This window comes from Podarcis liolepis (assembly GCF_965112155.1).
Source record: "Podarcis liolepis genome assembly, chromosome: 15".
In the NCBI taxonomy this organism is placed as follows: domain Eukaryota; kingdom Metazoa; phylum Chordata; class Lepidosauria; order Squamata; family Lacertidae; genus Podarcis; species Podarcis liolepis.
Genome location: NC_139566.1, coordinates 12,931,888 through 12,958,149, shown reverse-complemented (window position 1 = coordinate 12,958,149; position 26,262 = coordinate 12,931,888). Strand labels below are relative to the sequence as shown.

The following is a 26,262-nucleotide window of genomic DNA, read 5'->3' as shown; positions in this document are numbered from 1 at the left end:
ACTGATTACAATGTTACCAGAGCCCTGCATTCATTTTTAAAAATGTTTATGTCGTTTGAGGCCTGCTGCAGATGAGACTCGTTCCCCAGCTCAAATGCAGCTCTTTTTCCTAATCTGATGATTTTCAGGAAGTATCTTGCACACACTTCCTCATTATGTGGAGCACATCGTTAGAATGAAAGTGCTTTTCTGTCCCCCCCCCCCCTTTGTTCGGGTTTTTTTTTTTTTTTTACAACCCTCCTGGTTTCTCCCGGCTGCTCGTTTTTTCAGCTGCAGTCTTGAGCTTCCTCATTTTCCTTCTCTAATTTGCAGTCGCCTAGAACCAAATGTGCAAATATTCTGCGGGAACATAGGAAGCTGCCACCTGCTGAGTCAAACCATTGGTCTATGTAGCTCATAGCTAACTATAAATCTGCTGCATACACATGTCACGTTAAGCCAAACCGTGGTTTAGCACAAACCCAAGGAGAGGAGATGGCAGCTGTTTTACTCCTCTGTCAGCTTTTTAGGTCAGTGCTAAGCCAAATATTACCGTATTTTTCCGTGTATAAGACTAGGTTTTTTCCCTAAAAAATAATGTGAAAAATTAGGGGGGCGTCTTAGACACAGTTATATCTCCCCCATTTTCTTAAATCTGAGTCCCTACAAATAGGAGGCGTCTTATACATGGGGGCATCTTATAGATGGAAAAATACAGTACAGTGGTGCCCCGCAAGACGAATGCCTCGCAAGACGGAAAACTCACTAGACGAAAGAGTTTTCCGTTTTGGAGGTGCTTCACAAAACGAATTTCCTATGGGCTTGCTTCGCAAGACGACCATGTCTTGCGAGTTCCTGCTGGTTTTTTTCCCTTTCCCCCCCCTTTTTCTAAGCCGCTAAGCCGCTTATCAGCTGATCCGATCAGCAGATAAGCCGCTAAAAGCCGCTAATAGCGCTAATCCTTCAATGGGCTTGCTTCGCAAGACGAAAAAACCGCTAGACGAAGAGAATCACAGAACGGATTCTTTTCGTCTTGCGAGGCACCACTGTACTCTGACTTACAATGACATGCAAAGAGACTTGAACTTTGGACCTCCTGCATGCAGAGCATGTGGCCTGACACGGAACCGCAGGCTGAAAGCTCTTCCAGACTAGGGATTGGGGAGATATGCGGTGCAGTTTGCATCGAAAGGCAAAGTAATCAAATGTGCTCTTGTCCAAAACAATACGCGGACCGTAACACGGCCATCCTTTAATGTTTGCACATCTCTGAATTCCGTAGTGCAGTTCCCCAGCCCAAGGAATGTGCATAAAGATGCATGTACTAGGGTAAAGCACTCTGGAGGACCCTGCTGACTCCCAACCTCTGCACGGATTTGTTTTTAAAGGGATACTCCTTCATTGCTCCTTCCATCCTCTTCAACCGCAACGCTGTGACAGCTGACGTGCTCGGAGCGGCACTGGACGGAGAGCGCCCAGGAAGTGCTGCTGTGGCCCGCAGTGCAATGATGAAGGTAACGTCTGCCCTTGGGAGGGAGATGCAGGGAGCCACAGAAGGTCGGGGAAAACTGCTGAGGCCGTGGTGATGAAAGCGTTCAAGCTTAGGGCAAGGCTGAAGAAGCTTTTTTGACCTAGTAGGCCAGATCTTTATCTCCCCCCCCCCACCCTGCAGCCCAACTTTGACAGGTGGGGGAACCACCATCAGGTGATTGGCAGGTGGGTGGAGTCAGACGCAGGTCAGCAAGAAGGGAAACAAATTTCTGATGCCTGTGACATTAACTCTTTATTCAAGGAAATGAAATACAACTCAGCCTTGTGGTCTCAGCAGCCCTTCCCAGTAGGTCTTGCCCCTATGTAGCAGTTGCCAGGACTGAAGGTCCACGCCTCCTACTACCCTTAAGGCTCTTCCTCTCCTGAATGTTCCCCAAGCAGTCTCAAACTTCCTCTGCACACTTGTTCTTTTCGTTACTCTGTGTGTTCTTGGAGTCTGGGGGGAGGGGAGATTCTTGCAGCAGGAGGGGGAGACTTCCTGGATTCTTCTGCAGTCTCTTGAGCCCCCTCCTCTGCTTCAGTCTTGGAATCTGAACTGCTCCCTGTCACAGGTTCTTCTTGCTCACTAACCCCTGTTGCCCCTCCAGCTTCGTCCTCTCACCAATCTTCTCCCTCTGACCGCTCCTCTGTGTCCCTCCACCAATCCCCTGGCTGTGAGCCTTCCTCCTCTGGGTTTTCCTTTGAGAGTTCCACAGCTGGTACCTCCCACCACTCCTCTTTGCCCTGCCAGTCCCTGACATCTGGTTCCGGTCAAAGTTGGCCCACAGGGATAGAATAATGACCAAGCAGGATTGAACTCCCCAATCATCAGCTGATATGTAGGGAGTTCAGCTTCATTGTTGTTGTTGTCAATTTCATTTCTATACCACTTTATATTTTAAAGAAAAAATCTCAAAGAAAACAATCCAGAATAAAGCTAATTCAAGCTTCAAGGAAAATATTTCACATCCTTCTCAAAGTGTCATTTTGCTTTCCCCATATTTATTTACCTACTTCATTTATACCGCTGCCCCATAGCAGAAGTACTCTAGAAAGCAAGTGTGGCGTAATGGTTAGAGTGTTGGACTAGGGCCTGGGAGATCAGTGTTCAAATCCCCACTCGGTCATGAAGCTCATTGAGTGACCTTGGAGTCAGTCACAGCCTCTGAACCTACCTCACAGGGTCATTGCAGGGATTAACATGTTTCCTGGCCATTTCTCAAACCTGCCGCACCTCAGGCACAGAGCAGGTGAATGTAGTTAGGAGGAAATGGCCTCACAGGCCACATGAGGAGGCCTGGCGGGCCAAATCTGGCCCACGAATTAGTGCCTTAGGGAGAACCGGGCAGTTGCCGAGGGAAGCATTCTCTGATCCTTCCCACAATATGCCCTGATGGACAGAAAACAACAGTGCCAAAGTTGCTTGAGCTTGGTGCCACCCAGGGCTTCTCCAGACAACCACTTCAAAACATGCCCTCACAACATTTTCACATTTGGGGGTGGATAGTTCCTGTCAGTCCCAAATCTAGGGCAAAAGCTCCCTAGGAGGAGAAGCCAGGTGTGCAGGAGTGGCTTACCTGCAGCGATATGTTTTTTGGTGGGCTCCTGGGCAAAAGACCTTCATTGCCTGCTCCAGAGGCTACCACTGCAGCTGTATAATGATCTCTTTTCAGCCGGGAGGCCCATGGTGAAGCAGGAAGGGCACTGGGCTGTGTCAGCAAAGGGCTGTCCCAAGAGAAGCACACTTCTTCCCCCCACCCCTCTGGCTGAGCTGCCCCATGGACTCGGTGCCAAGGCCTGATAGTCCCATATTCTGGAACCAGCCATCCGTGGGCCTGGGCATTCATCCTGCAGCTGTATCCCCAGGAAGGCAATGCTGGAAGGCTTCCATCCACTTTCAGAGATGCTTTAAAAAATAAAAAATAAAATGGTGGCCTAAAAGGCTTTACTGTTTATTATCCAGGCTTTGTCAAAGCTACCTGGCTGCTGCTTAGCATCACCAATATCACTGTATCATTATTATTATTTTCCATTTAAAAGGCCAAACAATCTTTCATTTTCAGGTTTATTGTGTATTTGTAACAGATTATTATTATTGCTATTTAATCTCAAGCATGTAGGCAGATTAAATTTATGAAATTTATACTCAGTTGATTGACATGAGTAACTTTGGTTCGTTAATTTCTGTGGGTCAGCTCTGAGTAGAACTTAGCTGGATGGAGACAATCCTATTTCTCCCCCATTGCCTTGGGTGAACTTGTGACATTGGGGTGAGACCACCTGCCTGTCAGTCACCTGATAGTGCTATGGTGTCAGATGATTGACAAGTGGGTAGTCCTGCCCGTCTACCAGTGTTGGCCGATGGGGATGTAGGGAGGTAATGCTCCACCCCACTGGACCAAGAATGTTCCTCACCCCAGAGTGTGTGTGTGCTTGGGAGAAGATTTTTCTTTGTGGGTTCTGCTCTAAAGCTCCTCCTCCTCTGTCCAGGATTCTTCGTTCTTCCAAAAGTATGAGATGGACTTGAAAGAGACGCCACTGGGTGAGGGCAGTTTCTCCTTGTGCCGCCGCTGCCGGCAGCGCCAGAACGGGGCAGAATTCGCCGTCAAGATAATCAGCAAAAGGTATTTGGTCCTCTTCACAGCTATGCACACTCCTTCCCCCTCCCGAATGAATTCTTCTGCCCAGAAACTCGCAGGGCATTTTGACATTGAACAGTGTCAAAATGGACATTATCTTTTTCAATAAGAACATCAGAATGGCGCTGCTGCAACACCAGGAGGGCCAAAGGTTCCTCCACACCTGCTTTACACCATACAGTTCAAGGGAATTCACTGCCACAAGTTTTGGGGCTGTGGCTCTGAGAACTTAAGGTGGCTTTAAAAGTGTGTTGGTCACATCCATGGCAGAGGAGGAAGAAGAGAGTTCCATCACTGACTAAGGCTGAATAGAACCCCCAGGTTCAGAAGCAGTCTACCTCTGAATCTCACTTGCCAGAAGCAGGAGAAGGGTGCTCTGATGCTCATGTCCTGCTTGTTAGGCTTCCAAGAAGGAAGCATGATGCCAGACTCCATGGGCCTTTCGTTCTGATCCAGCAGAGCCTTCATTGCTTTCTGAATGTTAGTGGCTTCTAGTCCTGATGGCTTGTGATTTACACCCACAGTCAGAGGCAGTAATGCTTCTGAATGCCAGTTAGTATTCTTTTTCTCTCTTTTCTTTTTCTCCTTCTTTCCTTCCTTCCTCCCATCTTCCCTTTCTTTCTTCTTTCTTTCTCTTTGTTTTTGTTTTTATTTGGGTTAGTTTTTTTAAATCCTTTTGTATTATAAAAAGTTACTTTGTAGTTGATCTTAATTTGTGTACAGTGGTACCTCAGGTTAAGTACTTAATTCGTTCCGGAGGTCCGTTCTTAAACTGAAACTGTTCTTAACCTGAAGCACCACTTTAGCTAATGGGGCCTCCTGCTGCTGCTGCTGCTGTGCCGCCACTGCACGATATCTGTTCTCATCCTGAAGCAAAGTTCTTAACCTGATGTACTATTTCTGGGTTAGCGGAGTCTGTAACCTGAAGCGTATGTAACCCAAGGTACCACTGTATATCTTTTTTAAAACTTTAACAAAATCTATTTTTTAAAAAGTACCAGTAGCTGGGAACTACAGGAGGGTAGAGTTTCTGTAGTGCTCATGTCCAGCTTGCAGGCTTCCTACAGGCCTCTGGTTGGCCAATGTGAGATCAGCATGTTGGGCTAGATAGGCCCTTGGCCTGGTCCAGCAAGCAGGCGCTTCTTATGTTCCTAATGGATTGGAGGTTTGATTTATAGGTCCTGGCCATTGGCTCCTTCTTCAGCTCTCTCTGCCGGACAGTAAAGATGAAGCAGCAGTGTATTTCCATGTGTCTGATGGCTGCTTTGTATGATGTTGAAATAAAAAAGCAATCCCATTTTGTACCCCAACCCCTAATCCAGGATGGAAGTGAACACACAGCGCGAAGTGGCTGCCTTGCAGATCTGCGAAGCCCACCCAAACATCGTCAAGTTGCATGACGTCCATACTGACCAGGTAATGGTCCTGTGAATTTTCCACGCCAGGCTCTCTCTGCCCTCCTTGTAGAGAGGGCTAAAGAGACTGCTGTACTGGCTGGGCAAGAAAGAGAAAGAAGGTCAGACTCCTAGAACTTCAACCCGTGCTGGCCAATCCAGACACTGCAAGCTGCCTGCCAATCACAGAGCCAGATGCGACACACAGCCCTATTCCCAAGTAGTTCTCTGGGCTTAAGTACCGGCCCCGTGTCCTGGAACTTCCTGGATTGAGCTGCTCTTTTCTCTTTCTTGGCACATTCCTTCCCTACAGTACCACACATACCTGGTGATGGAACTGCTCCGGGGCGGGGAGCTCCTTGATCGAATCAAGAAGAAGCAGCACTTTAGCGAGTCGGAAGCCAGCCAGATCATGCGCAGCCTTGTCTCTGCCATCAGCTTCATGCACGACGCCGGGGTAGTGCACCGCGACCTCAAGCCGGAGGTAACGGGGGAGAGCAGGGTGGGGAGCTGGGAGGGAGGGAGGGAGGGAGGGAGGGAGGGAGGGAGGGAGGGAGGGAAGGAGGGAGGGAGGGGTGACAGGAGGCCCACAGCCTCCACGATAGAGAACAGGCAACAAGAGGTTGCCAGTGCCTCCTGGAAAATGACAGCGCAACAGCTAAGCAAACTCTCTCTTACACAAACACACACACACAGCACACACACAAACACACTTTCCCCCTAAGTTCTCTGGGACTCAGCGGCAAGCAAGGCTTGGTGAAGACCACAAGAACTTTTTATTGATTTAGCAACATTTATAGACCAAATAAATACATAAATCTCTCAGCGGTTTACATAAAATAGTATAAGATATTTACACTGACTTTAAAAACAACTGGATATACAATAACAACATTATCAAAATATAAATAAAGGGTTGGAACCACCTGACTCCTACTCAGAACAGACTCCTTGCCATCAGCAGGTCTATTCGTGAGAGGAGTTAGCTGGATACAACTCCTAATCCATAGAGTTTAAGCAGTGTACATTATAAAATTGCATGTCTGGATTGGGCCACCCAGACAAAAGCATTTTCATCAGGTGTTGAAAACAGTACAAATAGGCAGAGCATTCTAGAACATAGCGGCCGCACTGTTAAAAGCTGGATTTCTTGCTAGCGCACAGCAAACATGAAAGTGTCCTTTTTTCCCTGGGGGTGGGGAAGGGATGTCCACACCATTTTGTGGTGCTGGCTCTTTTCCTGCTCTTTTAGACGTGACATCTATTTTTGTGTCGTGCCGCACCCCCACTGCAGCCATTTTGTGACTGGTGCACACGGAACTCCCTTAAAATTCCAGCTGTGACCACTGGCCCTAAAAGGCTCTGGGTACAGCTGGCACATGCCTGGCTGGTCACATATGAGAGCTCAGAGGCTACCAGAGAACTCGCAAGAGCTGGCGCATGGGACCTATGGTTTGCTGCAGGGATGGGGAGGGTGCTCTTCTGGGAAGATCTCTGTCTAGGCACGGCTGTTGATTGCCACCCTTAAAAAAGAGAGAGATGACTCAGGCTGGCTGTTGTTCTTGGTGTGACCCCTCTTAGAATATCCTGTACGCGGACGAGTCGGAAGGAGCTCCCGTGAAGGTGATTGACTTCGGCTTTGCCCGCCTGCGCCCCCAGAACTCGCAGCCCATGCAGACGCCCTGCTTCACCCTGCAGTATGCCGCACCCGAACTCTTGCAGGATGGGGGCTATGATGAGTCCTGCGACCTCTGGAGCTTGGGGGTTATCTTGGTAGGTGGAGACGCGGTGCAAATGAAGAGAGGTCAGTGAGACTGGCCTGAGGGCTCTGGTTACCCGGGGGGGGGGGGGCGCCATCCAGGCCACAACACAAGCTCCTCCATTCCTTTCTCTTCCCCTGGTTTCTCCCCTTTCATGAGCAGCGTTGCTGCCTCTTTACATATTTAATAAACCATCTATATTTTGCCTTAAATCATCCTAGATTGCAGGGTAGGGCACAACTTAAAATGAGTGTGCAGAACCTTCTTTTGCGGATTTCACTGCCCCCTGCCACACAACAATCCTGTCTCCTTCTCTCCTTCCCCACGCCCTCATTCCATCCCACCCCAAACCCTGCATCCCATTCCTGATTAGCAGTGCCAGGAACTCCCTCCAAATCCAGCACCACCTTCACCTTTTCTAGTACTTCTTGACCAGTTTCCTGTGCTTCCTTCAGCAACGCATGAGAGCTAGTAACTTGCTTCATTGTACTCTTAACAAACTCAGATTCCCTTTCTTTCTGTTACTTGTAACAGATTTTCTGTATTATTTTGATCCCTCCCTATCCCTAAGTCTCCGGGCAGCTGACAATTATAGTTTACAATTAAAAAAACGAGGGGGGTGGGGAGAGAGGGAATGAGGGAGAGAACGCAGCAGGGTGTGTAGGGACTTGGTCAAGAAAGACTACCGTATTTTTTGCTCTATAAGACTCACTTTTTCCCTCCTAAAAAGTAAGGGGAAATGTGTGTGCGTCTTATGGAGCGAATGCAGGCTGCGCAGCTATCCCAGAAGCCAGAACAGCAAGAGGGATTGCTGCTTTCACTGCGCAGCGATCCCTCTTGCTGTTCTGGCTTCTGAGATTCAGAATATTTTTTTTCTTGTTTTCCTCCTCCAATAACTAGGTGTGTTTTGTGGTCTGGTGCATCTTATAGAGTGAAAAATGCGGTAATTCGAGAAAGTATAGCTTCCCTTTATCAGCTCTATAAATAGAAAACTCTTATTGTGCCTCACAACTTCACATGTATCCTTGAGGAGAGGATTTATACATAATAGCCCTCACAAAGAGATGGATGTCTTGCAGCCTGATAGCCAGTGCCATTTTTCTAGAAAAAGATGTGCCAGAAATTACCCTGAGCGTTTACCTTGTTCTCTTATAATGTCAATGGGGCCCACCTGAGACGTGCCAGAACTGAGCTTCGGTGAGTTCCAGCTGAAGAAAGCCCTGCCAATAGCCAACCTGGTGCTTATTTAAGTTCAGGTATGCACATCAAAGTGCAAGTAGATAAATAGGTACCGCTCCAGCGGGAAGGTAAACGGCATTTCCGTGCACTGCTCTGGTTTCGCCAGAAGCAGCATAGTCATGTTGGCCACATGACCCGGAAAAACTGTCTGCAGACAAATGTCGGCTCACTCGGCCAGTAAAGCAAGATGAGCGCCGCAACCCCAGAGTCGTTCGTGACTGGACTAAACTATCATGGGCCCTTTACCTTTACCTTTTTTAAATGCAGCTTTAACGAGTTATGTTTTCTGGTAATTGAGTTTACTCCTTACTGTGTTTCTGTTTGTAGTTGTATTGCTTTTAATTGTACTTATTTTGAAAACCATTGTCCTTTCTGTTGTTCTCTTCTCCCACCCTCTCTCTTCCAGTATACCATGCTCTCTGGGCAAGTCCCCTTCCACAGCAGTCAGGAAGGGAGCGCAGCGAGCCATGCAGCCGAGATCATGCACAAGATCAAGGAGGGACAATTCTCCCTGGAGGGCGAGGCCTGGAAGAACGTTTCTGAAGAGGCAAAGGAGCTGGTTAGAGGTGATGGGGGAATACACTTAAGGCACCAGATGGGGAAATGTTCCTGTCTTGAGAGTGGGAAGGTTGAGGGGACTCAGTTGGTGCTAAGGAAATGAGGTAAAAACATTTTGCACTTGAGATTCTGAAGGTTTTGGAAAAACCCAGGCTTAGGACTGAAAGAAGCTCCTTTGTATCCATAAAAACAACCCTCAAATAAAATGTTGAACCAGGGTTATCTGTGGATTTCAGAAGGTCTGTAAGCATTTCTAATGCGTCTTCCCTCTTCCTCGCTTGCTCTCTTCTTCTCAGGCCTCCTCACAGTGGATCCTGTCAAGCGGCTGAAGATGTCGAGCTTGCGCTACAGCGAGTGGCTCCAAGATGGAAGTGCCCTCTCTTCCACACCCCTCATGACTCCAGACATTCTGGAGAGCTCAGGGCCTGCCGTGCGAACTGGCGTCAACGTTGCCTTTATGGTAAGAGCTTGGACAACCCGAGCAGGAAGTTTCTTTGGGGCAACCGAATGAGACGAAATGTACTCGCTGGGGAGCACCAGGGTTCAGAGGATCCTGCCGGGAGTGGGGGGCACTCCTATGCTGGTGCGGCCTGCAAGGTTCATAGGTTACACTCACCCTATGAACTATTTTTTGGGGGGGTATTCAAGAAAAAAAATATTATTTAAAGGGAGTGCTGAGCAGAGCCTGTATGCATCCCAGGCTCTGCTCAGCGCTCCATTCCATGAGCTGCGTGGAGCGTGTGTGTGGCTCTTGGGGGCTTTTCCCCGAGGAGGGAGAAGGGCAGCCGCTCTCTGTCCCGTCCTCCACCTCCCGCAAAAGCCAGGGATAGCCACGCGAAGCCTTCCCAGGGCAGTGGGATGAAGGCTCCCCACTGCCCTGTGGAGGCTTCGCGGGCTACCCCAGAGCTGCTCAGGAGCCTGTGGGGCTGGCGGGGGAAGCCCGGGACCCCCACCCCCACCCCCAGGGACCACACATTCACTCCATAAGACGCACAGACATTTCCCTTTAGATTTTAAGAGGGGAAAAGTGTGTCTTATGGAGCGAAAAAATAGTGGAAGGAGGAAAGTGGGAAAACAGCACTCTTCCCCACTTCTTCTTTCAGCTGTGTGCTTTCAAAGGCATAGTTTTAATTCTACTGGATCTGATCCCAGATCACTTGGAAAAGCACTTTCTTTCCAGCTCTCTGGAGGAGGGTTGCTGGCTGATCTGGGGGAGTGGGAAGAGATTGACCAGATGGGTTGGCACTTCGTCAAAAATGCAAATTTTGCCCACAAACCTAAAAAAGGTGGCTAGGGTTTCGAGACAAAAGGACAAACCCTCAAGCTTCAACTCTTTCTCCTCTCCCAGGCCTTTAACAAGGGCAAGCGCGAAGGCTTTTTCCTGAAGAGCGTGGAGCACGCCCCCCTTGCCAAGCGACGCAAACTGAAGATGTCGAGCACTGGCGCCGAAGCCCGTCGCAGCAGCAGCAGCTCCTCCTCTTCCTCTTCCTCCTCCTCCGCGACTTCTTCTCGCCCCCACAAAGCCAAGGTTCCCAGAGTTTGCCACAACCCTCCCTCATAGCACCCTGGGGAGAGAAGGTGCATCGCTTGGTCAGGAGGGAAGTGGGTATTTATTGTCTATGTTGCTGTTGAGGGAGGAAGCCCCCTCCCTCCACCCCACCCCACCCAATTCCACCCCACCCCCACCTTCATTCATGATGGGGTCTGTTTTGTTGTTCAAAGTGGCCCACGTCTTTCGGAGGAAAACTCTCTCTGCGGGGAGAGATTTGCAGCCCCCACCCCCTGCCCAGAAGACGACTCCTTGTGTTTCTTGCAGGGCGCTCAGTTGCTGTAGGGAGAACAAGGAGACCATAGGGCAGCCCCGTAAGAAGGCTCCGCACCTTTAAAAATACCAAATCCGTGTTCCCTTTCTGATGGTTCAGGGCCTGCCGTCCCATTGCAAAGGCAGGGCCAGGAGACGTTGGGTTGTAGGTGTGGAGTTTTTTTACACTGATCAAGCGGAGGCCATGTGGAGGTGACACCTCTCCGTCCCAGCCCTCCCCCTGAAAGCACAAGAGGGGCTGGTCCCTTTTCCTGAGGGACTGGAGTCAGATGATTTAAGGTCAGGAGTTACAATTGAAGAGGAACCCAGCCAAAAACAGCCGAGCTATTTTCATTAAGACGTGGATTTGCCTCCCTTGAGTGCAAAACCATGTATTGCGGGAGGGTGTGTATAGACATTTTCTCCTGGGAAAGGCTGCAAAAAAACAGCAACAAAAAACAGGCAGGTTTTTATCCAGGCACACAGCCGAGTGCCAAGGAAAATTTTCGGCACCTCCCGCTATTGTTAAACGACAGAGGGTGGTCTCTAACATTAGTAATGCACAGAGCAGACCCACTGAAATGAATGGGCATGCTAAGTTGGGAACATTTGTTTCAATGGGTCTACTTGGGGATACAACCCAGAGGAAGAGGGCCAGGCAGGGAACAAGGGCTGTGTATCGCAGGGACGGGGCAGGGCGGGGGGGAAGGGGCAGAATCACTCACCACTTTATTTAATATAGGATGCACCGTGGATGCAAATGGGTTAACAAGCCAAATAGGAACCTCTGCGGAAAAGCGGGGTAGGGGGTGGGAGGAGATGTCTGCTGAGGGATTCCCACAAATTTCTGATAATGTGGGGCAAAAAGGGTCTTTGGTTTTTGCCTTACAGTGACAGCAGAATCTACTGTGCTGGGAGATTTTGTATATTAAAGCTCAGGCACTTCAGGAAACAAAAATGGGATGAGAGGGTGGGAATGTTGAGGGGGAGAGAGAGAGAGAGTGAGTATATTTTTAGAGAGAGAGAAATATCTGTATGTTTTTTATTATAAAAATGCTGCAGGCAGGCTTGAGGGGTGGAGTTTGTGTGATAACACACTTGAATTTAGCAGTGGGAAGGGAGAAAATCATTCTCTCAGCTTCAGAAATCTGTCCCATCTCCTTGTTCACTTAAGAGGTAGAACAAGATAAAATGTAGAAAGATGGGGAAGGAACTTTATCACATTGTTAAATCCAGTTCTGTTAACACCTTGTAACTGCACTTGGAATCAGATTTTAGTTAGAACCAGTTATTTCCCACTTTTTAAGACAGATAAAATGGAAGTGTTGAATTTTGCTCACTTCTAATTTGAGAGCAGGATCCTGATTGCATTAGCTTGGATAGGATCATTAAAATAAACATAAATTTAGAATTTTGCTCATCACAACTTGGAAGTTTGCACAGAGATCCCATTTCCAAAATTCAGATTTATTTTTTTACTACTAAGACCCAGCCCATCTGTGACTGTATAAATGAATGTGAAAGTCATGTTGCAACATTTGAAGTTTTTAAGCAGAGGTTGGATGTCCATACGTCACTGACGCTTTAGTTGAGATTTCTGCATTGCAGGTGGGTTGGAGATGACCCTGAGGGTCCCTTCCAACTCTAGAATTCTATGATTAATTTGTGGGGGTTTTTGTAACCCCATTTTGCTTACACTACTGTTGCAGAAAGGTTATGTTCAAATTTTGTCAAAAGTCCAAGCTTTTAAAAGCAAATAATTGTACGTGTTTATAGAGCACTGAGGGATTCTAATTACCTAGCATTTGTTCATCAGATTAAGAGGGGATGGCTGAAACCTGAGGTCAGCCAATGAAGACTAGTAGGAGATTCAGAACAGATAAAAGGGAGGACTTATTTAAAAGGTGCGTAATTAACTATGGAACTCACAGCCATAGTTGATGGCCACCAATTTGGATGGCTTTAAAGGGGGACAAGGCTATCAATGGCTATTAGTCCTAGTGCCTATGTACAGTGGTGCCCCGCAAGACGGATGCCTCGCAAGATGGAAAACCCGCTAGATGAAAGGGTTTTCCGTTTTGGAGGTGCTTCGCAAAACGAATTTCCTATGGGCTTGCTTCGCAAGACGACAATGTCTTGCGAGTTCCTGCGGGTTTTTTTCCCTTTCCCCCCCCCTTTTTCTAAGCCGCTAAGCCGCTTATCAGCTGATCCGATCAGCAGATAAGCCGCTAAAAGCCGCTAATAGCGCTAATCCGCTAATCCTTCAATGGGCTTGCTTCGCAAGATGAAAAAACCGCTAGACGAAGAGAATCACAGAACGGATTCTTTTCGTCTTGCGAGGCACCACTGTACTACCTCCCGGCTCAAAGGCACCATGCTTCTGAAAAATGGGAGGGAAAACAGCGGAAGACAGCTGTCTTCATTTCCTGCTTGTGGGTTCTCCATAGGCATCTGCCTGGCCACTGTGAGAACAGAATGCTGGACCAGATAGAACTTTGGCCTGACCCAGCAGTTCTTCTCAAAGATGCAGAACTGTGTTAAGGTGGTAATCATTACTGAGGCCCAGATCCAAGAAATTCTAGTATATAGCAACTGTATGAATAGAAAGCCATGTCTATGTGTCTGTCTAGAATTATCAAATCTGGAATGAAAATGTTATTGTAGTAAAATAATGAGATGCCAGAATGCCCTGAAATAATACAGGAAAAGGGAGAATTAGGTTTAGACAGCAATCCTTTACACATATACATAGAAGGAAGTCTCACTGAAACAATAGCACTTGCTTCTGAGTACATAGATAGGAGTGCATTGTTAGCCACTTTAAAGGGAAGTGCAATTAGAGATGTAAACTACCTGGTAACTTTGAAGCCAGAGAGAGGGAAATAATAGGTTCCTCCCTCACCAACCCCAAAAAGAGGAAATTTTGGAATCTATTTCATGGCTTGACTAGCTGTATCTATTCAACTCAGGATATGCAGTGAGGTCAGCCTCTTAACTAGCTTGAATTCCCTCAGTAATCACCTTACATCCTCAACAGCTGAAGAAAACTGCTCTCACCTCACTATTTATAGCTAATCTAGCTTTGGTGTTAGAATATAAAGTGTTCACCTTAAGGGGAAATATTTAACCAAATGCTTTCTTTTCCGTGTTTCACAAAGTATCCACCCCCCCCCCTTTTAACTGATATAGAGGGGCAGGAAAGTGAAACCGCAGATAATATTCCCCCTCCAAAAAGAACCTTTCCCCCCCTTCCTGGGCATGACAAAGTGCAATTTCTTTCAGAGATGAATTGGATTTCCTGGGCAGCTCCCAAATGCTTCTTGCTGGTTGAAGGAAAATGGACTAGAGGAGAGAAAATGTGTTTGTTTTGGTCACAATGTGATGGGGAAAGGGTCCCAAAACAGCTCTTCGGCTTCCATTCCCTTTGGGAGTGAGCGAATGTGAAACACGTATCTGTTCTTCCCAGGAGAACTCATTCTTGCTTCATCACCAGTGTGAATGGGCCAGTGTTTAACAAAGAAACTCTGGGCATATGTCTATGCGACTTATTTGAACCATCTAACTTGTTTTAAGTGGACTCTCAGCTAAGGAACTCTATTTAAATAAACTGCAAAGATCTCAAACAAGGAATTCTCAGCACCTGTACCAAAACTACATTTCCCCTTTTGGGAATAGCACGACAATAACTGCCGTTTAAAAAGTTTAGATTTGTAGCAGAGATGCTTACCGAAAAGAGTCTTGCCAGCTGCTCCCCCTCATTCATTTTTTTTGCACTTGGCAGCTTTTTTCATTTGGGGAGGGGGGCTCCCCCTCCTTGGGGAACTGGGTATCCATGTATGTTTGTGTTTATATGTGTGTGTGCGTGTGTGTATGTCTTAATTGCCATATCCCCCATACTCTATGCTGAAGAGATGGTGGAGGATTGAGTGGGAATGTATTCTTAAGTCCTTCTCTAAGCAGCACAAAAGGCCAAGAACCAGCCATCAGGGGCATCTCATTCATGCAACCAAACCTTGTGTATTTTTTATTTGAAAATAAAAATCACCTCTTAAGCCAACGTGTTTTGTCTTACTCTTGGCACTGGGAAGCCTATGCCTCCCTCTCTGATTGCAACAAAGGTTGTCACCAAATGCAACAGCAAAGTCCAATTGCCCACTTAGCCAAAACCAGACACTTACCAGTCATGAGATAAACCTGGCCAGACTGAACTTGATTTCAGGGATATATACTGGACCGAGGATAATCCAAAGGCAAAATGGAAATTGTGCGGTTGATGCATTCCTGCAGTAAATCCACATGAGCAGTCCCAACCTCTGGTTTGATTTGCACAGCTTGGTGCAAGAGGCCTGGAACAGGTTATGTGTCAAGGTTACCATGCAGAACTCAAGATGATCCCTTGATTGTGCTTTCATTAGGCCCCACAAATCCAACTGCAGCCCCCACTGTCTTCCCATAAGGATTCCCCTGTGGCCACACTTGCAGTTTTGGATGCCAGTGTAGAATTTCCTTCTCTTGCCTTGCCCACTTTTTGGACACTTTCCCATGTTGGACACCCAGTGTGCTGTAGTTTCTGACTTCCTCCAATCTGGTGCTGCTCTGAGGTCGTCATAAACACCCCTTATGCACAAATAAAACCTCCCTACAGGCTAAAATGCCCCATTGGCTGTCTGCCCCATTTTTAAGCCACCCCCATCCAAGAGAACCAGAAACAGCCCCTGTGATGATTCACACAAGGTGGGAAGCTTGTGAGAAAATGCTATTCTCTAGTTTCTGGGAAGACAAGAATGAAAAGGGATCTGTGGAGCTCTTTGCATGGGAAGGGGATCTCTACAGAGATCTGCTTCCAAGCCGGTGAGAGGAATAGATGATGCAGCCTGTTGCCTTGAAGGAGAAAACTGTCTTTAGACAAAGCACACTGGGCCCACCCTTTTGAAACACACAGACTTTATTCAAAAGAAGAAAAAGAAACCGTACACCAACTGGAATGGAACAGAATCATTCCCTGAAGCCACTGGAAGGTAAGGGAAGAGAGGGTAGGGCACGGCAATTATTAAGAGGTTTAACAGTTACAATATACCCAAGATATGCAGATATTCCCAGGAAGACAACTGCAGATGGTGGAAGGAGGCACTCAGCTGAACAAAACAGTCCATGGATGCAAGGGTTACACACTAACTGGGGTGTGGCCTTTGGAGAGGGATGGAGCGCAGGCACAAGGCAGCGGTGGAGCCAAGGGTGGAGGGGCGCCTTCACTACAGCAGCCCCTCTCCACCACTGGGCCACCCACAATGCTAGGAGTTGGGCCTTGCGCCGCTTCTCCTGGCCAGGGCTCTCCATTGGCTTCCTGCCATCCCAGCTGTACCCACTGCGGGCACAAGCATGTAAACCAAGAGGGAGGGGGAAGAGACAGCAGAGAATGGCCACAAACCGCTAAAGCATCAATGGAGGCGTTGAGTGCCAGACAGACAGGAGGAGCTGGAGAAGATTTCTATGGTAAGCAGACAAGTCCTTCCATTCTGCACAGGGAAAGGGAAAGGGGTGGCCGCTGCTTCTCTTATTTGGCAGTCATCATCTGTACAAACTCTAGAGGAGCAAAGGAGACAGGAAAGGGAAGTAAATCAGGGCATTCAAGAGGCAGGCACCTTTCCAAACATATCCTCCTACCAATGAATTTTAAAAGATAAAAATAATGGAGTTATTTTTTTAAGTGCTTACCTAGGGTTGCCAAAGGTCTGGATTTTCCAAGACATAGCCAGACATATGGCAGTCCATGGCATATGCTCAAAAACATTTTTTTGTGATTTTGCCCAAAAAGCTTAAGAACTTTGGCACGGAAAGCAAGCAAGTAGTGTCAGGGGACTTCATAGTGCTACTCAGATGTTTGGGAAGACATCAGTCATTTTGGTACTATGGATGAACTTGCAAGGCATCTCTACCAGGAGACAGAATTTGACAAAGATGACCCAGCTTAGCACAAATATCTGCACCACTGATGTTGGAGTGGTTGCCATCAGTGAGCACTCTGTGTAGATCCACACAGTGGGCGGTAAGTGCCTCTTCTGGTAGCTTATAAAGGATGTACAAGTATCCCCATGGACTCCTGCAAAATTCCAGCTGCTCAAGTCACTCTTCAGCTGATACATGAGCAGGGTCAACAAAAGTACAGATCTCCTGTTTGAAGATTCCTTTTGGGCTACTGCACTCGTCGTGAATCCGACCCTCATATTCACAATGAAATACTCAATAATAAGATTAGAGACCAATCTACCCTTACTCTGGGCCCGGGGGATTTTGCCAGCCTGGTTACCTCATTCCAACAAATGGCCTACTTCTGGTAGCTGCGGAGAGAGTGATGGAGCTCAGGGAGGGGGACTTGCAGCCCCAGCCATTGTGTGTGCTGAACATGATGAAGAATAGAGGCCTAAACCTCCACAAGGCTTTCCTGCGAGAGCAGCGGAGAGGAGGCCAGCAGCAAATCACAACCAGAAGAGATGTAGCTCCAGGAAGCAGAAAGAAGCTCCACCGGAAGGGCTTTGGAATTTGGAGGAGGTACTCTGGAGAAGCACAAGCCAAACTCTCTTCCATTATCCCCACAAACTGAAGCACACCTCTCAGGTGATTTGCTCCCAGGACAAGGAGGTGTTGCGAGCAAGGATTCTCCCATGTAGTCATGGGATGCAACAATTGTTTCATATGGCCCCCGACTTCATACACACATGCATCAGTCTTTGTAGCACGGCCAAACCACACCTGCCCAAGTCCCCATAAGCCCTGTGAGCAGCCCTGCAAAACTGACCATGGGGGAGGAGCACAAAGAAGACTCTTCTCGCCAAGGGCACTATTTGTCCCAGGGCCAGAGTCTGCCCATTCATCATCTTCATTATTATCCATTATTATTATTTCCCCCCCAAAATATATTTATTAAAGTTTTTAAAGTATAACAGTGAAAATGAAAAATAAAAAGAAACAAAATACAACATAAAAACAGTTAAAAAACAAATAATTTTCCATAACGTATCTTCCTTACGCTTATTTCCCCAGACCTCCTCCTACCTCCCTTCTTTGTATTCCACTTCAATTTGTTAGTTCAGCAAATCCTTACCATCATTATTATTGTTTCTATTTATATACCGCCCTTTATCCAGAGACCCTCGGGCAGAACATAGTTTAAGCAGCACAAAAACATAACATACAGCTTAATAATAAAATAACCATCATAACAATCCCCCCACATTTAACAGGTCATAGATTATTTAATGGATGATGGCCTGGGTAAAGAGGAATGTTTTCACCTGGCACCTAAAGATATGTAATGATGGCGCCAGGGGAGAGCATTCCACCAGCGGGGAGCCACCACAGAAAACGCACGTTCTTGTGTTGTCACTTTCTGAAGGTCTACGGAGTGGGGTATAGAAAAGGGCCCCAGATGACAAGTGCAGGGTCCAGGTTGGTTTGTATGGGGAGAGGCAGTCCTTAAGGTATTGAGATCCTGAGCCGTGTAAGGCTTTACAGGTCAAAACAATCACTTAAAAAATAAATAAATGAGGTTCTTGGGGCTTTTTAAAAGATCTACACAAGTTTCTAGCGTCCATCTTTCTAAACAAATCTCTGAAAATTATGTGGGCCATAATTCCTGAGCAAGACCCATTGAAACAAAGACGACTTGCCCAAGAGGATGGCGGCTCTGTGATGCCACTCGTGCCACCAGATCCAACTCCCCTCCTCACCTTCATAATTGACTTGTCCATCCCCATCTATGTCAGCTTCCCGGATCATTTCGTCAACTTCTTCATCCGTCAGCTTTTCGCCTAAGTTGGTCATGACATGACGCAGCTCCGCAGCACTGATGTAGCCGTTGCCATCCTGTGTGTGGAACCAGGAAAGGGAGAGAGGCAGAGGACGTCGACACCCATAATAACCTATTACTCCATCCACAACTGGCTTGTCCATCCTCCCCATAAAGCAAATTAATGAACTTTGAAAGAAACATCAAGAAGAAGCACAGATGCATGGGACTATTTATGAAATGATTTATGTGGCTGTGCGGTGGTCCCTCTTGCTGGCCATTGTAAGAACAGGATTGCTGGAGCAGATGGACCTTTGACCTGATCCAACAGAAAGGGTCTTCCTATGTTCTTAACCCACACACTTCAGATACTGATCCTTTCCGCTGTGGACCATGGAACAATACTTCCAAACAAGCTACACGGCTTCTAACCCAGTTATTTTCTCTCTCCTTCCACTTTTATTCCTCTGTAAAGATGTTTTCCTCCTTGAAGAGACCCTTTCTCCATTCCTCTCTACAAATTTACAATGCACACGAAAGCTCATACCAATAACAAAATTAGTTGGTCTCTAAAGTGCCACTGGAAGGAATTGTTTTTATTTTATTTGCAGATTTGTTTTGTTTTGACATTTTCTCCAGACAATTTTCTCTCAAATTGCAAAGAAGGGAGGGGGAACATGTGTGATAACCTGGGGAACAGATTCCTCATGTCCTAGCCAGTTGGCCAAGTGGCCTGGATTCAGATGGTAGTGGAGTTCTTGCCCCGAATAAAACCCAAAGCGACTCAATGAGACTGAACGCGTGTGAGGAACGTTACTGCACTCACCAAAAAGCTGCAATATAAAAAAATTCCTTCCAGTAGCACCTTAAAGACCAACTAAGTTAGTTCTTGGTATGAGCTTTCGTGTGAATGCACACTTCTTCAGATACACACAGTATATCACTTCTTCAGATACACACTAACTTAGTTGGTCTTTAAGGTGCTACTGGAAGGATTTTTTTTATTTTGACTATGGCAGACCAACACGGCTACCTATCTGTAACCAAAAAGCTGCACTTCACAAAGGAGCCTAGGAAGCACTTAAAACCCCACCCCCAGTTCACACAGAGCATCAGCCAGGCCTGTTGGCTTCACTGTTCTCCCATATGAACCAAATGCCTCTCTAGTAGGACACCAAACCATCCTCTGTAGTAGAAGAGGGAGGATCATAATGGCCGCCACTAAGGGGAAACGCTTTGACCACTACGGAACTTGCCGCCAGTAGTTCCTCGGAAAAGTGTTCAGCAATTTTCAATCTCTAGCTAAACAGCAGCAGTTTCTATTGTACAACCTTTCCCGAGTCATTGGAATAATTTTGCTTCAAAGAAAAACAAGGCGGCAGAGCTAAAAGGGCAGAGAAACTGGAAAACCTCTGTGAAAGTGTTGCTCCCAACCAGGAAGAACGGCAGCTAGCCAGCAAGAAAGCTGGTGTTAGTTTTACTGTTCTAGTTACAGGACTGAGGTGACCTTTGGCATTCATGTTCAGCTGAAAAATTCCTACCCTTGGGCTCCTTGAAATCTCTTTCCAAGCCCATCCTGAGGCCTTGGAATTAGAGTCTCATATGCTGGGATACAGCAGAACCTTTGGCTGATGTTGCTGAACTACAACTCCCACCAGCCCCAGCAAGCATTGCCAATGATGGGAGTTGTAGTTCAGCAACACCTGGAGGGCCAAAGGATCCCCACACCTGGGATAAACAACTCTCCTGCTGTAGGCCATCCACTGGAGAAAAGGGCTGCTGAGCATGTGCAGAATGCCACTAGTTCCACTAGTGAACAAGTTGTGTAGAATCCTAGCAAACATCTTTTCATCACAAAATTAGCCCCCCTACCTTGTCAAAGACTCGGAAGGCCTCACGAATCTCCTCCTCGCTGTCCGTGTCCTTCATCTTCCGAGCCATCATAGTGAGGAATTCTGGGAAATCGATGGTGCCATTCCCTGGAGAAGGGTCAGCTCTTTAGTGCTGTGCCTAAAAAACTGCTGCTGAGATCACCTGTGTAGCAACATGGAAGTCTTGTCCGCTGGTCTGCCCTCCCGCCTAGCAGGGTCAATACTTTTCAAGGGAACAATGGCTGCTGAAAACGCTTTCCTCTTCCCCCTGGACAGGACAACAATGGCTTTGCCAAACACCAGATTGGGTGGAGAAACCCAGTTTCAGGTATGTGTTCAAGTAACTGAGGGGAATAAGGGGAAAGGGCCATGTAAGTGCCGGATAGGCCCTGTTCTCTTTAGGAAGGAGCCACAACCTTCCATGAAGGCACTTGGCTTATCCTCAAGCTGGGAAGGCAGCTAAGGGAGTTCACCCATGAACAACTCGGGCAGGAACCCAGTTGGGTGGTGGGTGTATAATCAGTCCAGAGGGTGGCAAACCCCTGCAACCCAGCCAGGCTGTCCTTCCACTAGAATCAGCCTGTGAGTTCAAGGCGGCAACTCCTCACCTTCCTGCCCAGGTTTCAACAGCACACCAAGGACAGCTTGCTGTCGCTTTCACCCAAAAGGCTGCCAGAATCCTCCAAATGTTCACTTCCATCTTCTACTTTGGCTCTGACTGATTAGGACTGGGGCTTATGCATCTCGTAGGATGCAACTACTGTTACCCAAACCTGAGACCTTTCACTAGGGCAAGTTAGGTAAAGGGACCCCTGACCATTAGGTCCAGTCGTGGCTGACTTTGGGGTTGTGGCGCTCATCTCGCTTTATTGGCCGAGGGAGCCGGCGTACAGCTTCCAGGTCATGTGGCCAGCATGACTAAGCCGCTTCTGCGAACCAGAGCAGTGCACAGAAACGCCGTTTACCTTCCTGCCGGAGTGGTACCTATTTATCTACTTGCACTTTGACGTGCTTTCGGACTGCTAGGTTGGCAGGAGCAGGGACCGAGCAATGGGAGCTCACCCCATCACGGGGATTCAAACCGCCGACCTTCTGATCGGCAAGTCCTAGGCTCTGTGGTTTAACCCACAGCGCCACCCGCGTCCCTCAGCTAGGGCAAGTTACAAAGACTAAAATAAATTTGTCAATTTCTCACCTGCACCACGTAAATGGACCAAAGAAATGAGACAATCCTAACTGGAGGGCCAATCCTCCAGTTCCAGCTGTTCCAATCCAATCCAATACCTGTTCCAGCACCACCCCATTTCCCACCCATCCCCAGTCTTGAGTGCCCAGCTCACCATCAGCATCCACCTCATTGATCATGTCTTGCAATTCCGCCTCGGTGGGGTTCTGCCCCAGGGAGCGCATGACGGTGCCAAGCTCCTTGGTGGTGATGGTGCCATCGCCATCCTTGTCAAAGAGGGAGAAGGCCTCTTTGAACTCTGAGAGAGGCAGGGAAGAGAGATAGCTCAGGGCCAGATATTACCCCCTCCAACCCAAGTCCCATCCCCCAAACTCAGAAAAGAAACCAGAAAGGAAAGGGGCTAGCTGAGTACATTTGTAACCTCCTCCTAAACTCAGTTATCACCTTGGCAGTATGGAGAGGGGAAGGACTACCCAGGCTGTGTCTGGCGGAAGAACGCAAGTATTCTCCCATGCAGGTTATCAAAGTCTTGCTGGGGGATAGAACTGCCCTAATGCATCAGCCCTTAAAAGATCCTGGGCCCAAACACCCAGTACTGTTTTAATAGCATTTTTTCAGGATGCAGCTACATCAACATGCGCCTCCCCTCCCTCCAAGGTACACTCAGCTGGCTTTAAGGGTTTAAATCAGTAGGGTCAAGCAGTATTCAGAGAAATACTTTTGAGGAAGGACATTACACATGCTCCTGTTTTACACAGGAAAGGAGCAAAGGCTGGGAGATTGTGAGGCAGTGAGTTTAGCTAGGACATTCAGGGCCAAGCAAGAGTTTGGATGGAGGACCAGGTCCAGCACCAATTGCTGGCTCTCTTGGCATTTATGCCGCACAACTGGTAAGACCAACTCTTTAGATTTTGACAGATGCTGCCAATGTTCCTGTCCCCAGGAGCAAAATAAGTTCTCACCTGCTATTTGCTCCTCTGTCAGCTGATCAGCCTGAAGGAAGGCCATGGAGAATGGAGGGGGAGGAGAGAGAAAATCAGTAAGTTTTGCAGGTCTCACCTTCCTGGTCCATGACGGCCGCACCCCATTTATTTTTCTTTCTCTCTTTCTCTTTCTTTCTTTCTTTCTTTCTTTCTTTCTTTCTTTCTTTCTCCCTCTCTCTCTCTCTCTCTCTCTCTCTCACACACACACACACACTCACTCACTCTCATTGACTTCTGAGCTCAATGCAGTTGTTGCCTCCACTCTCTCCCAAAGACTCACATCTACACTCAACCCAAGTAGAAGGAGTGATATGGACTAAGAACAGAACACCCCCACAGGCCTGCCTTATGCTTACTTGGACCATCTGTCCATCAAGCTCAGGACTGTCAACACTGATTGTCAGCAGTTCATCAGGATTTCAGCTTGGAGTCTCTCCTGGCCCTTCCTGGAGATTGAAGCTGGGACCTTCTGCATGCAAAGCAGGTGCTCTTCCCAAGGTACAGTCCATCAACTTCAGCCTTCAGGAAGGGCAACATGAGGCCACCAGCTCCTCTCTGACTCTCTTCTCCACGCACCCTGTACTGCCCGCTTCCAAACTTGGATGGGCTCCTGCCACCTATGGTTCCCACCTCACCTACTTCAAGTTCTCCTACCCCTTCCTTATCACATGCTCCAAGTTCCTGTGTCAATAACACATTTTTGATGGTTAGCATTTTTCTATTTATAACCAACATTTATGGTGGTTTACAAAGCAGTATAAGCACAAAAACAGGAGAGAGGGAGGTCTTTGCCCTAAGAAGGGTACACGCTGCGTTTTCACAGTCGGAGGACACAACAGAGCCTGGGAACATGTGCCCCTCCCCTCTTCATCTGAAGGTGCGTGACCAACATCACACCAACCCCTTCAATGTTCTCCTTTTATAATCATAAGGGGAGTTTTTAATCCTCTCTCAGGGAAGCTCCTCTTTCCAGTTTCTCAACTGTCTTTCCACTAATTCTTTCTTTAATGGAAACCACATGAGGGAGAGGGAGAACAAACACCGATCCTCCCTCCTGTCTGCTCATACTGTATCTCCCAACCCCATCATCTGTCTTGGGATTCACCCCTGCTCCCTTTATATTTCCATTCTCAAGGCCTTAGGTAAGGGCTGTAGCTCAGTGGAAGAGCACCTCCTTTGCATGCTGGGCTAGGGAGCACTTCTGCCAGAAAACCCAGAGAGCCACTGAGCAAGATGGACCAATGATCTGGATCTCTACAAAGCACATTATTTTGCATTTTTAAAACTTTGATTTACTATCCACTCCTCACAACCAAGTCCAACGTTCCTATGCATCCTCTCTTTGAAATATACCCTTGTCTATATATTGTCATTATCTCATTTTTAAACTTGAGATGCCTTAAGCACAGTCATTTTCTCAAGCATGCACACAACTCCTCAAAGTGTGTGTCCTCCACTTCTTACTCTCACCCCCCCCTTGCATACACAAGCCTCCTTTCTCCCCCATCAGGTGTCCACTACCATTTCTCTTTCTCAGCAGTTCAAGTACCCTCAAAATGAGGTTTTCTAGTCACACAACAGAATCTTCTTTTAAAGGCACCCCCTTTCCTATCCACCTGCTCTGAATTTTGCAAATTATTATGTTCTTCCCATTTCAGGAAATGCAAACCCCGTTATCATATTATCTCGTCACTACATCACCCTCCTTCTTCAGGAGTTTTCTTACCAATGCTCCATTTTTATCAACTGCCTCTTCTTAGCTGAGCACCCCACTTTTGGGGTAATATGAGGAAACCCCCCCCACTATCCCATTATCCACACTTTTATCAAATCCTCCCTTATTTAAGGGATCCTCTTCTCAGCATCCCAGCCTTTATAAAGCTCTCTCTGCCAGGGCTGCATACTTTTATGAGGCCTTTTGGGACTCCTCCACCCCATCCCATTCCAAGAAGACTTCCACCTTCATTTTTAAGGGGAGTGTGTTCCACAGGTGCAGCTGTTTTTGAGGCAATTCCTTTCTTGGCTCCTCCCGCTTTTGGGGAGAAGTTAAAAGATTCCCCTTAGACTTCATCACCCCCACATCCTTTGCAAAGGGAAGGGAAAGCTGGCCATATACAGCTTTTTCTTCCTCTACACCCATCTCCTATTAACCCATCCACTTCCAGCTGCTCAAACCCCCAACATGGGTAAAAATAAAAAATGGGGGGTGGGAGAGGGAAAGACACTTTGAACCCCTCCCACCTCTTCACCTTCATAAGCTTCCACCCTATAATATGCCATCATTGGTGGGATGTCCCAGCCCCCCCCCGTGACCCAGTAATATGATAAAAGCCACAAAGGCCCCCATCTTCCGTCCCCATCAGACATGGAAGCACCCCCCATCTTTTATTAACCCAACTCCACGCACATCCTATTTGGGGGATGGGATGTGAATCCTAAAAACCTTATTTATCTTGAACTTGACCATCGTAAGACCTCCATGATGGAAGACCCCTTCTCAACACACACATATCTTCATTTTGGAGAGGGTCCCCTCCCCATATAGCCCTCCATTGAGAAAAGGGGCCTGACCCCTTCCCTCCTTAAGACGCCACACTGCGGGGGGGGAGGTCGAGACCCCCCTCCTCACATGACCTCACGCTTCGCCCCCCTCCCCATTTAAGCCCCCTCCCTCGCTCACCATGGTGACGTGGGGGAGGGGAAGCGGCGCTGCGACCTCTCGGCTCCTGGCTGGCGTCCGTCTCCCTCCACCCGGGGCTGAGTCGTCGCCGTTGCCCCGCTCGCGCAAGCGCTCTCGCTCGCCCTCTTCTTCCTCCTCTTCTTCTTCCTCTGCTCTAACGGCAAGCGCCGAACGTTACTTCCCGGGCCCCGCGCGCACGCGCATTCCCCTCCCTCCGGCGAGCCCCCGGCAACCGCGGCCGCAGCAATAGGAAAGGCGGCCCTTTAAATAAACCCCCGGGCCCGCCCCCTCCGCAGTCACGTGCGCCGCCGCCCGACGTCCCATTGGCTTAGCCTCACCTGCATTGCGTCAGGGGAGGCAGCTTAAAGGGAAAGCCGCGAGGAAATAGGGCGTGTTGTGAGCCGGGAAGGAGGAGGGGGCGGGAATGTAAATAAGTGGGTTACGGGGAAGAGGAAGTTGGGGAGGAGAGAGGGATGCTGTCGGCGGTATTTTTTAGAGGGCGATTAAAGGGGAGGTGGAAATCCGGGGGGGGGGCACACAAGTAAAGGGGAGCTTTACTTAAAAGGGATGGCTGGGTGTGATAATTCCTATTTCTTTTCCTGTTTAGGACTGCTGGGAGCATATGAATGAATGAACCAATCTTTATTTGCGTCAGCCATCGGCCATAGCAATAAAACAACGCCGCGATATACAAAGAAAATAAATAAAAAGTCGACTATATAAAATGCATTTTACGGTTTTGAATCAATAGATCAATAGATCAAAAGATCAACTACTGGATCTTATTCTAATTGCCCCAGCTAAAAACCTTGCAACCTTTGCTGCCACCTGCTCATCTTGATCTGACAAGAGAAAG

General features: G+C 47.8%; 2 protein-coding genes and 1 long non-coding RNA gene across 4 annotated transcripts in view; 1 reads left to right on the top strand and 2 right to left on the bottom strand.

Moving 5' to 3' along the window:
• Window positions 1–14,957, top strand: part of RPS6KA4 (ribosomal protein S6 kinase A4) — a 38,590-nt gene extending 23,633 nt beyond the window's left edge. For both annotated transcript variants that reach the window (XM_083477533.1, XM_083477534.1), the window contains exons 10-18: window positions 1,368–1,493; window positions 4,000–4,133; window positions 5,471–5,564; window positions 5,856–6,026; window positions 7,124–7,315; window positions 8,948–9,107; window positions 9,396–9,559; window positions 10,448–12,836; window positions 13,217–14,957. In XM_083477533.1, the coding sequence (XP_083333659.1) occupies window positions 1,368–1,493; window positions 4,000–4,133; window positions 5,471–5,564; window positions 5,856–6,026; window positions 7,124–7,315; window positions 8,948–9,107; window positions 9,396–9,559; window positions 10,448–10,660 (1,254 nt within the window). In that variant the 3' untranslated portion in view covers window positions 10,661–12,836; window positions 13,217–14,957. The remainder of the gene's footprint in view (window positions 1–1,367; window positions 1,494–3,999; window positions 4,134–5,470; window positions 5,565–5,855; window positions 6,027–7,123; window positions 7,316–8,947; window positions 9,108–9,395; window positions 9,560–10,447; window positions 12,837–13,216) is intronic.
• Window positions 14,958–15,827: 870 nt separating this feature from the next.
• Window positions 15,828–25,690, bottom strand: LOC310694541 (calmodulin-1). The gene is made up of 6 exons (XM_083477688.1): window positions 25,407–25,690; window positions 22,706–22,736; window positions 21,898–22,041; window positions 20,559–20,665; window positions 18,628–18,763; window positions 15,828–16,483 (listed from the first exon to the last, which is right to left on the bottom strand). Exons 1-6 carry the CDS (start codon window positions 25,407–25,409, stop codon window positions 16,455–16,457), a joined length of 450 nt encoding a protein of 149 aa, XP_083333814.1. The 5' UTR covers window positions 25,410–25,690; the 3' UTR covers window positions 15,828–16,454.
• LOC310694568 lies at window positions 16,583–17,797 on the bottom strand. Its single transcript, XR_014519757.1, has 2 exons — window positions 17,467–17,797; window positions 16,583–17,397 (listed from the first exon to the last, which is right to left on the bottom strand). It is a non-coding gene; the product is annotated as an uncharacterized lncRNA (long non-coding RNA).
• Window positions 25,691–26,262: the final 572 nt, after the last annotated feature.

Bases quoted from the DNA above. Each gene is read 5' to 3' on its own strand.
- LOC310694541 (XM_083477688.1), bottom strand. The intron at 22,042-22,705 runs GTGAGAACTTAT...TGCCTCTCTCAG, and splicing joins GACAGAGGAGCAAATAGCAG to AGTTCAAAGAGGCCTTCTCC. The intron at 18,764-20,558 runs GTAGGGGGGCTA...TTCCACACACAG, and splicing joins CCTTCCGAGTCTTTGACAAG to GATGGCAACGGCTACATCAG.